The sequence below is a fragment of the Neodiprion virginianus genome, chromosome 4, assembly GCF_021901495.1.
Source record: "Neodiprion virginianus isolate iyNeoVirg1 chromosome 4, iyNeoVirg1.1, whole genome shotgun sequence".
NCBI classification, from domain to species: Eukaryota; Metazoa; Arthropoda; class Insecta; order Hymenoptera; family Diprionidae; genus Neodiprion; species Neodiprion virginianus.
In genome coordinates, this window is record NC_060880.1 from 19,633,744 (window position 1) to 19,645,943 (window position 12,200).

General features: G+C 40.8%; 1 protein-coding gene across 3 annotated transcripts in view; it reads left to right on the forward strand.

Moving 5' to 3' along the window:
• LOC124302508 (limbic system-associated membrane protein-like) overlaps positions 1-12,200 on the forward strand; it is a 110,636-nt gene that overhangs the window by 83,770 nt on the left and 14,666 nt on the right. For all 3 annotated transcript variants that reach the window (XM_046758750.1, XM_046758752.1, XM_046758751.1), the window contains exon 3: positions 7,480-7,687. In XM_046758750.1, coding sequence (XP_046614706.1) covers positions 7,480-7,687 — 208 coding nt within the window. The remainder of the gene's footprint in view (positions 1-7,479; positions 7,688-12,200) is intronic.

The following is a 12,200-nucleotide window of genomic DNA, read 5'->3' on the forward strand; positions in this document are numbered from 1 at the left end:
AATTTAACTGTAATCGGGGTCCATGTTGTCGACGTTCGACAAGGAAACTAAAAAGCCCAATAGACTCGCAATGATTCTGAAAAAAACCGAAAAAGATTTATGGATCAACAGCTTTTAGATACTCTCGCGTATAGGCGGAGAATAAGAAAACGACGAAGAGATGGAGCAAAAAAAGGAAAGGAAGAAAAAAAAAAAAGAAAAGAAAACGAAACGAAATCTCTGTACGGGGGTCAGAGTGTCAGAGCTTGCGGGCTGTCGAGCTTACGGCTGATTTTTACTCTCAAATTGGATGTGACGGATGTTGTGACTTGGCAAGAAACGTACAGCTGGGTGGAAAGAAAGCCTGAGTGAATTTCATTCCTTATATTCGGGATGCGGTATTTATTTATTTATTTATTTTCGTTCCTCCTCTTGCGAATACGTCACGAAAACACAGGAATAAAATTTTTCAGATATACAATTGTACCTACGTATATTGTACCTGCAGTCATTTTATACGTCATCGTTCACTTCCGGCTCTCCTTCTTCGCTTTTTCTCGCTTTTTTCGTTTGATGTTTCTCGTGCGTTAAATGCGCCACGTGACATTTCGCTCTGACATTTACCCATATAATGCCAATCCATTCGCTTCGAAGACCTTAGGGATTTATCGAATATATTAAGTAGGCAAGATATCCCGAGATAAGGAAAACTTCGGTAATAATAGAAGTAGAAGAAAAGGTAATTTGATTGGATTATACAAAGCTTCTCGAAATGTGAAGCTCAAATTAAATGATGTAAAAATAATATCTATAAAACTGCTAATTTAAATCGAGTTCAGTCGTGTTACTATTCACGATTTTGTTGAAGAGAAAAAGTTTCATTCGCGCGTTGACAAATAACGATGAAATAGCATCGGTATTTTTGCACACAAAATTCGTAATCGGTTTGTCAAATTGTTTTATATGCCAATTTTCAATCGAATTAGCCTTTATCAAAGATTTTCATCTAAAACGTTGATAAATTCTTACGTTCGATGCATGCAACTTGAAATAATTATTGCATATTTTTTCTTTCTCATTGAAAAGTATAAAAATTGCGATTATTATAGGTAATTGGTTTTTAACAACGTTAAAATGACATTGCATTGGATCCGTCTCAAAGTGGGCTACAATTTTCGTCTCATTGGAAGAAGGAAAGAAGATGAGCTAATTTTTTTTTCGGTGACTATTCAAATACACGCTAACGGTAACATTATTAATAATAATAAAAACAGAATCCGGCCCAATCCGCGAAATCTGGTATTTGATCATTTTTATTCCTGCTCTCCGCGGTTTCTTCGGCATCATTAATTACGCCGACCTCGCAGGATTTACCTCGATACTAAAAGTCGTACTTTCTTGACTCACGGTCTAATTGGACGTTAACTATTGTTTCCCAGGGAACTCGGTGTTACACCTTCGCACATACAGGTACGGTAAAGCGACTGGGAGGCTGCGCTTCTTCAGCTTCCTGCCACCGCCTTTATAGCGATGCCGAGATTCGCTTTATTGGCCGTCTTGTTAGCGCGACCCCGTCGACCTCGAGCTTTCGCATTTCCCCAACTTATTATCCGCCACTGCACCGGCAACTGCACCTACAAATTGACGCGACTCGGTATTTTACCAGGAATTAGAGACGCTCGCCGGATTTCTTCCATGACTCCGATGCTCGCGCTTACTTTCTGCAAAAATTTTTCAAGTAAATTAGCACTTCTTGGGAGTGGTTAAGTGCATTCCTGGTTAACTTCCCGAGCATCCTGCACCCTGAATTCGTCGATTTTTTAACCTCGGAGTTGTATGTTTATTTATGATCTAGGCTGGCCAGTTTATTTGAAACTATCCTAAATTGGAATCTCACCTTTTTGACTGTTGAATAACTTTTTTTCTTTTCACAATTGATGGCAGTGTATATGAAAGGCCGATTCATCAACCTCAAACCAGCTTTCTAGGATCAATATTCCGATATCGTTACAATTTCGATATGTCATAGCGGACATTCTAGAACTATGACGCCACTAAACTTTATCATTTACGAGAAAAATGTTGGTCGATTTTATCACGCTTTCGAGTTGAACCTTTGCCTTCGAATTTCCAGCACTTTCTATCGTTAAAAAAAAATATAAGTTAACGCGTGCTTCTATTTGTAAAAAAAAGTTTGAACTTTCCGAAAATGAAATCTATTTCAAGGCAAATCTTCAGGAGCTGCTTAAAAAACACGTCTCGTCGAAATTTTTATTCCTGTACGTATATTGAAAGGAGATAAGAATAAATAGTTTTTGTTCGACCGTTTTAAAAAGTAAACATTTTCGATTGTTTTCTGAAGAGAGTGGAATGAAAATGCAAAGGGATCACGTAGCAGTTGGAACGGGAAGGAATAATCCGGGGATGTACGAATATCTTCGTAAAATTCGAGATCCCTAGAATGCTTAAACCGATTTAATTATCAACCCATTTTTATATAACACTACAAATTTCAGAACACGCTCGGAAATATTTACTACTGAGTTCTGAATGTCGGACAAATCGGAGAAATCGGATACAGAGAGAGAGAGAAAGCAACTTAAGGGAACAAGAAAAAAGGGTCCGTAGTTTGACGATATTCAGTAAGTACTGCATTCACGTCCTCCTCATTGTTCGAAGTATACCACGCAGCGGCGGTAACGAGCATCCGCGGCGATGTTTCGAAACGGTCTGCAGAGCTACGGTATAACAAGCAGAATGATGCCGTGTTCGACTAATTGAAACTGCGTGTAGCTGGTCGTTGGAGGGAACAAGTTATGTGCGTATGAAAAAGTCACCGCGGGGCTGAAGCCGATGCATCGCGTTGCATGAACGCGAGGTTTACGCGGCGAGAGAAAGTTGGAGAGATGGAGAGAGAGAGAAGGGGAGAGAGAAAGAGGAGGGTAGGAAAGCTGGGAACTTGACGAGCTCTTTAACCACCCTCAGTTATGGCGAGGCTGACGTACCGACGAACCAACCTTGTACGAACACACGTATAACGAACCAGCCTTGCAGGCCGGTATCGGGCCACTGCCATCTGTGGGAAACTTTTCCCTGAAAGTACATGAAAGATAAAACTTTTCCCGGTCCTGCGGCTGGATGACGGTGAGGAGGAGAAGCCGAAGTTCGCCATCGCGCATTTGCAGTATCTATACTTTACGGATATCTAGTCGTTACGACACTAATTAGGTGTCGGCTTGCGGGTTGGGTTGGACTTTTTTAACCGATTGACAAATTGTTGACGAGGTGGAGAGAATTTGACCAGGGATTGGATTTTTGTTAATGGTTTAATTGCATTTGATTGATTTTGACGATCCTAAAAACCACGAGAGAACAGTTCGAGAATCGCCGAATTGTACCCGAGGAAGAATGAGTGTGAGTAGAAATTTGATTGTTCAGGATTGGAGTTTGGTCAGTTTTTGAACACAGTTTTTATCACGGTTATTCGATCCTTCGGATGTTTTGTTCGCGGGGATCAGAATTCCTAAGATTTTTGTCAAGAGTTCGACGATTTTAACGGAATCAAGAGGAGTGGGGGTCAAAAAGTAAAATCATCACAATTATATCGAATGTTCGTGAATGCGAAAATCTCATTCACGTGTCATTTTCAAACGTAAAAAGTCGAAGTGTAGAAAGGTACAAGGAAGTAAGCCAAAATATGGAATTGTCAAAATTTCTGTATTCTTCTACATTTCAACGTTTATTCTAACGATTTTGTAATTTGTTTTTTTATAATTTTCTCCTAAATTCTCATATTTTTTTTTATACTTATACATTTCTTGTGTCTATTATCAACTTTAACCTTTTATCTGACCTCATCACGATTTAGCTATTTTACGATGCGACCTATATTTTTGTTTCCACGAAATGTATTTTTTTCATTTTCAAAAATTCTACATTCTCACTCTTGTTTTATAAATGCATTCTACTTTTTCACCCTAATCCATTCAAATATCCAGCAAACGTCAATCTCGTACAATTATGAAAAATCTAGACTTGTCAAATTTTAACCGAGAGAGAAGAAATGGGAGTAGGAATTAGAATGTGCATGGTTCAAATTCGGAATTCATTAATTTTCAAGTGCAGATCTTTCATCGTGACAATTTAATGCTTCGAGCGTTCCATTCGTACCAAGATGATCAGAATTCCGAAAATCACATACCCATAATATCAACGATTACGATCTATTTCAAAAATTCCAAAAAAAAAACTGCAATTTTCATCGATGTCAGAGATCCTACCTATTTCTACCACCTCTGACATTATCGTTCCTCGATCTGCACTTGAACATTAATTTTCTCGAAGATCGGTGGCTCGCAAATAGCGGTTTGCACGTACCGTCGGATAAACCACGCTTATCTCGAAATCCTTGGAGGCAATACCGAAGAGTGGGCAGCTTTTACGACGGCCAGGGCTTGTCGCCCGTTTCCAATACCTAGGAGACGACGTCGACGGCTAGGCCAGCTCGTCATGCGGCACAGGCGGCGATCAAAGCGGAACAAATCGATCGGCTGACCCGGCCACGTATAATACCCAACCTGTGGTTGGTACAACTGATCGTAAAATTCCAATCCGTCATAGCTCAGCCTAGACGCGTCTACTCCGTCCTCCGTGTCCCGTTTGTGCATCGTCCGCGACGACGAGACCTCTTTGAACCCTTAATTTTTCCCTGGCGGAAGACCGTTTTCGGGCGCTAATTTTTATCGAAATTATTGCAGCTCGCGAGCTTGGATAAAAATTGAATCAAAGATGATTTTTTCACAAAATACCTGTTGCAGGTTCGATTAGTTAACCCTGAATTTCAAGCTTGTTATCTACCTCAATCTGGTTAAAGAATTTACACTTCATAATTTCTTATCACTAAAGCAGAGTAAAAATTGTTTCACATATTTCTTTGTCGTGAAATCTCAACTTGTATAAAGTTGCATTAGCTTTCCTTACCGAATGGTATGATGTCAAATAAGAGCTTGATGAAAATTTACATTGAGGAAGAAACAAGCTATCAACTGTGGTAAATTCAGGAAAAATTGGAATATGTGGGATATTTTTTTTGACAACCTGCTGGTGAGTCTCGCGGGGCTTTTTAGATCGCGTCTCAACGCCGGGGAGAGATTTTATTGCGGCATTTCAACGCCTGTATTTTAGAGATCTATCGGGTTAAGGTACTCTCGAAATAAGACCGTCGGCTAGTTCAAGGTCTCTGGATTTTTGTGGTGAGGCTCGCGACGAATTTTTCAAAAATCTCCTCTGTTCTATAGTTACCAAGAACTTCTATTGAAATGAGTATCGGTGATCTTGAAAAACTAAAATAATTTCAAGGCTGTATGCAGCATAAATTAATTTGCCGCATCGGAATTTGAAGTGTAAAATGAAAAAAATGCTTTAAACGCCATTTTTTTAAGGATCTGTATGTGCCACATTTTCAAGTATACTGTAATGTGCACAGTGGTAAATTAAAGAAGGCTCCAAGTGCCGTTTTTCGAAAATCTTCAAGCTTTGCCATTTTGAAAAATGGCACGTGACAAAAAAAAAAAAAAAACAAAATGGTACTCACAGCTTATTTCAACTCTCCCCTTCAATTTCTCTGGACGTGCGTTTCGGATGGTACGCATTAATACTAGCGGTTACACGCATACACCCGTGCATGGAATTATCGTTTGGATTTCCTCGGAGTGACCTTTTCCTATCACATATCCGTTTCGGTGATCGTTCGAAGTCAAACAACGTTGACTTGCGTGCTATACACCTTACACTGCCCCGGGTATAGAACCATTGCCAAGTGTACGTTACATACACACACCTTCAGGTATAAATCTTGTCAAATATCCGGACGGTGATGTAATGGAGCAAACATTGGGCATAATGGTACTTCCGCTATTCCGGTTATCACGTCAAAATTGAATCGGTCCGAGTGCCTGTCCGCATTAGACAAACCTGAAACTTAATAAACCGTTTTTTCACGCAAGCCTCAAGCTTTGTTATTTTTGGCAATCTTACTTACCAGTCGTTCCACTCACCCTCACATTTTCATATCGATTATCATCAATTAATTTTTATTTGCCGATCAATTTTCACGAGGATAAAAATATATACTTATGTAAATATTTATTAGCACCTGATTTAATATAAATTATACACAGTACTCAGATTTTTCCCAAAACAAATCACACGCTGCAACGTTAATTTTTTATGTGGTCACTAATTGTAAGTAACAATCTTGTAATTTTTTCTCACGTCTGTCATTCATTCTTGCATTCTACCATTTTTTTGTCTCACATAGATATACCGATAACGAAACAACATACTATTATTGATTTACAGAAACGGTAATTCTGTTTATTCACATGGTTAAGCTAGCAATATTGAAACAACCAACATTGCTTAGAAATGATTTTCAGCAGCCAAAACGAGTTAAACGACACCTTGAAAAATTTATCGAGCAGCGGTGAACGATAGTAAAATTTGTTTGCAGTTTATAGCATCCTTATAAAATAAAAAAATGTCATAAACGGCAAAGATGTTTAAAGATAGGTAAAATTAGTGGAAAAAAAAGAAACAGTTGAAAACAGTAGCCACGAAAGCTGGAGATTTTTGAGCCGGTGTAGATAACGGATCGTGAATGTGGTAAACACGTTATCGATTATATTATTGAAGAGTGTCTTCTTGTGTGTGGTTTCGAGGCGAGTCGAGGGTTGAACAAGAAGCCGGAAGGTGAAAGAGCGAAGTATCCGGTCCGTTTATTTATTTATAGGCCGGCGGTTATTCGGGCATATATCTCACCTTTGGTAACTGGAAGAAGAGGAAAACGTTACGTACGTTACACATACACATATGTATATGTATCGCAGGAGATACGCGACACCGAAACGATAAAACCTTTTACTACGTGACGTAAAAATGAGGACTGGAACTCTATTTTGGCGACCAGCGTTTGGCACGTTTTCGCCTTATGTAGCGTGCCATGCGCCTTCTGATCGTGAAAATATTTCACGCCATCGGCCATATTCATCCAGAACGCCCGAACCTGCTACGCCCCGCTATAAATTACACTCAAACTCCAAGAACCACACTCGTAAATACCCGGTTATCATACTTTGAGCAAGTTTCGAACATCCTGCAAAGACGCGGCGCCCCTGTTTTCCTCCGTTTTGAATCGGGTACCACCTTGTCTCTCTGTGTAGTTGACGGTAAATTTTCAAGAAACGATAAACAAAGTTTCCAATTCATCCTGGAAATTCTTTCAACGTGACAATTATTGTTTAACCTGCGTGTCGTGTTGTAAGCAATGCTTAAATCCTGAAAGGTCTGAATCTTTTTCAAAGCATTTGAAATCCTTGACATTCTGTTTGTTATTTTTTTTTAAGCTGCTGGAAAATGATGAATGCAATCTCTGAAATTAAATTTTCTATCTAATAGAGATTTTCTGATTGATGTTTAAATTTTTTTCTTCACTGACTTCAGGTGGCCTGGTTAAGGGTCGACACTCAGACCATACTGACGATCGCTGGTCACGTGATAACGAAGAATCATCGGATCGACGTTAAGCACAGCGATCATCTGATCTGGTATCTTCACATTCGAGAAGTCCGGGAGACCGACAGAGGCTGGTACATGTGCCAGATAAACACCGACCCGATGAAAAGCCAAAGAGGTTACCTCGACGTGGTTGGTAAGAAAATAAGCCTCATTCGTTCGCTCGTTCATTGGTTTGGCTGAAAATCCAGCAAAAGTGCGAAGCCGGACGGCCAATCTTTCCAATTCAAGAAATGTATTCAAATTTCGTCAAATAACGTTTTGATCGAATTTTGGAAATCGTAGCTTTTGTTCAGATTAGCTGTACTTTGGTTACAGTGGTGATTTCCCCCCTTGATATTTCTGCTCATCCTGAATTAAAAAACGTTGATAACAACGCGAATTTCACCGTCAGAAATCCAAAACCCAAAATCCGTATAATTCATCCCTCGATTTTCGTTTTATCTTTATTTTTTTTACCCCAAGTTCGAATAACTTTTCTCACTAAACGACGCCTAAATTCCGCAGAGTGGATAATCTATGCTCTGAGATTTGCAGAATCTATAATCACCGCATCGTTTGTGAATCTGCATCGATATTCGACGAGTTCGCAAGTGTATCGGGGGGGGGTGGAAGTTAGAAGCCAAGGCAGATATCTTTCCGAGTATAAATTGGAGTGATGGTATGGGGCGATTTTCTCCGATTTTCCGATTTCCCGGTTGGGTATAAAATTAGCCCCGAACGAAGTTCGTCGAGCGTTTGCATAGCGCATGATCCACTGAACTGTAAACTCCAGGGGAAAAGCGTGTATATCCCACCCTCTGCAGGCTGACACAGTGTGCCGAGAATGATGCAGGCAGGCTCGCCGGGTAAAGAGATGTACAAAAGTGATTTCGCGAGCGAAATGAAGTCCCGTTGGTAGCCTGCAGCGGGATGAAGGGGACGGAGGGGGAGTCTGGTATTAAATTGCTACAGATAGGATACAAACAGCCTCCGCATACCGGGGATAGAAACTGGCTTCGGGTACTGTGCCTGAGCTGCTGCATTGCTCGAAGTTTGCTGCTTCGACGTCACTCAACTCCGGCAACTGGAAACGATTGAAAAATTATTGATCACCGATCTGTACGTTGGAGAAAGTTGTATCGATTACTTTATCGAAGATCGAGTATCATCGTTTATATAACACTTGGAAAGTGACGTCGATATGTAAATGACAAGTGAAAGAAAAGACTACGTTATTCTGGTTTTTTTTTTTTTTTTTGTCACTTCACGTCAACGGGGCGAAATTAGAATTTTCAAAAACCAAGAAAGCTTTTTAAACGTTTATCATTAGAGATTGCCAATATTTCACGACACAATTACAAAATAATTTCTTCGGGTTTTTAGGTTTGATTTTCAATTGCTTACGTGTTACACATTTTTGATGATTCCGAATGATCGCTGCGTGAACTGTACTAATTTAGACCGGTAATCATATTTTCATTGTAATTAACATGTTTCACGGTTAAAACCGAAGACTGAGTAATGTGTAAATGTAGGTATACATTGTAAGTATGTGTATAGGTAGGCGGACGTTAATAATCTAAAGTGGAGCTCAAAACTTAGGATTCTGTGGCAAAACCGTGAGGGTATGTACATAAAACCCTTCCCTATCGCTGCAGGGAAACTTCTCTCACTCTCTCTCTCTCTCTCTCTCTCTCTTTCTCTTCGCGGTATCGTACATCTACGTTAATTCAGACCACAGTGTCTTGCAGCATGAGAGATTCGTGAAGTTTACGAGAGCACGGGGGAATAGGGTGAAACTGATAACGTGTATTTTAGTCGAAATCATTACAACGCCACGTTTTATATCGCTAGGTGAAATTAAGCTTACGATATATCAAAAAAAATCATTACAACGCCACGTTTTATATCGCTAGGTGAAATTAAGCTTACGATATATCAAAAAAAATTTATATAATATATATATATATATATATTATATATATATATATATTATACGAAAATGTTTGCGTTAAATTCCAGTACGTAAAATGGAGAATTTAACATACATAGCTGCACGGGTATTCGGTCGAATTAATTACAGATAAATTTTTGCCAAATTAGCATTGTGTCCTATAGTCCGTTTGTCCTCGAAATACAACATTTTGTTTTTAATTCGGTCTGCAAAGACAATGCTTCGGGATTTTAGCTGTTATCCCGTTCTATTACGTATTCAGATCACGAGCGTTATACCTACGTGAGTCAAGAATTTCTGAACACAACGGGTGTCTCGTTTTGAAAATCGTATCCACGATTTTCCTGTTTTTCCTATTCTATATATATATTAATCTGTGAGAATATTTGAACAGTTTGAATACAAAGAAAAACTTTCAGAAGTCTCGATGAGAAATAATTAAGGAATTGAAAAGAATTTAGGACGGTCGTGTGGATATTTCAGTTTATCAATTCCGTAAATTATAACCGATTGTGCATAACGGATTTTCTTACCAACTCGAAGAAAAATCGTTTATGAATTGAATTGAGCTGTCATTCGTTAGAATTTGTCAAGCCGTATGACGTTTTCGTGTAAAAGAATAGCCCAAAAAGATTGATTTCTCTGAGGTTATCAATTATTGATGATGTGCTTACAGTTCAAACTCAGTATTTGTAAAATTATCATCCGGATGACAGAGACTGTTTTATGGATACATTCAGATTGATTATAATTATGTTCAGTTTTACTTTTCGACCGATTTTTGATCTCACTCTACGTCCCTGACACCCTTAGAGTCGCCACTACCTCCGTTCGTTTATCGACACCCTTGTCTCTCCTCTCACGCACCTTTTCTCCTTTCCTCGGGTCTCTTTCCGAGGGCGAATCGCGTAAATCGGTGTACAATTCGCCTTGGTTTGCCTCTCTCTCTCTCACTTTCCCTTTCTCTTCCTCTTTCGCGAGGATGACGATGCTGTACGAATTCTGTGGCCAAACCCCTTGTGTGTACTCTCGGTATGTAGACGCGTCGGAAGAGGGTAAATCGAGCAAGGAAAGCGCCTCGCAGGCTCTGAGGAAGCGGGCCGAGGGGGCGGGGCACCATTAACCAGCTTTCTCAGACCCTGACTACAACTTACAAAGTGCCTTCTATGGCAGTTCCCAAGTTTTACTAGGTGCTCGTGCCCATGAGCCTGCTGCCGGCCAAAGTAGGCTCCGGCTCACTTCGGCATATCGCGGACCGAATGACCTCGAAACTAGATCACATAACGACCGGAGATTTTCACACCGTGTCTTGAAGCAGCTAGTCTTGATCCACTGCTGCCAGTCATTTTCTCACTACCGATCCAGTTTCGGATTCAAACTCGAAACTGAGACAGTTGACGAACGGCGAACATTCCGCATTCAAAGACTCTCCGTCCCATCATCCTCCAGTCCAGCTCTCGAGTCAAAGCGTCTTGGAGACGTAGAGAAGAGACTCCGCGAAGTGCCCGTCTTTACCTCGCGACAATGGACATACCCGCGGACAAAGCGCGGGTGGAATTCGAGTCACACGACTCGATGATAGACTATGAAAGGTTATTTTCGCGTGTCGGACAGGTTTAATCAGAGCGCGGTTACGTTTCGGGGGATGTTAACAATACTGTTTTACTGGCTCATCAGCAAGCCGTTTATTCACCCGGACCAACCGGCTGCACCCACCCATCCGTCCGTCCGCATTAATCACTACGAGCTTTTAAACGGACCTGCCGGTGGGTGCCTAACTGCTCGGACAAACCCAGCGACCATCCGCCCTCTGGTTATCCTCCCGACGTGCAGGCAGCCAGCGGTATATTCTCCCCCTCTGGTATGTAAACACTGGAGTGAGTGGTGAACAAACTGACACTCGTGTCAGCCGTCGAATTTTACACGGAGGGCACATTTACCCTGCGTTTTGTAATTGCTGGGTACTCAATGACGTCGCTCTCTTTTCTTCCTTTATCATCCCAGAACCAACAAACCTGTTCTGTCGTTCGAATTTCAGTAGTCGGAAGACACTGATTCCACCTCACGGCTGGAAGGGTGCTGCTTGACTGTCGTCTCCGGAAGATAGAACCGATACCGGATCGTACTCGGTCTTACGTGTTCGCAAAACATTGGCAAACGGGAACGAGGCCTTGTAAAGTTATGGAATACCGTAAATCGCCCAAGTACAGAGTTTCTTGACATATTCGGAACGGCGCAAGCTTCGTTTTTCCTTATACTTGATTTTATACCTTTGGCAACTAATTGACAATTGATAATAATCTTATATCAAGGTATGTATTAAAGCCGTGGATAGTATCGACGGTTGTCAAGAACAGGTAACTTCAGGTTCTTGGAACCAGACGAAATGGACCGATACTGCTTTGTTTCACAAATCGGTGAAAGTTGGCGATCGATGACGATGTTTTATCGAGTGACCGTGTAAAGTCGTGTATTAATAATGAAAATCCCCAAGTGCATGGGTACCTTTAGAATTTCCCAACTGGACAAGGTTGACTGATCATTCGCGGATTAGGATCGTTGAATTTTAAGGGTGAAAGCAGCGTCGTGCGCGACTTTCCTTTTTCGGACGGTGAGCGGAGGGAGGGTAGGAGGAGTGGCCGGACGATGGTCGAAGGTGAGTCCTTTCTCCGGGAAAGATTGATGCTCGGAGACGCGAGGAAGGGAAAAGCAT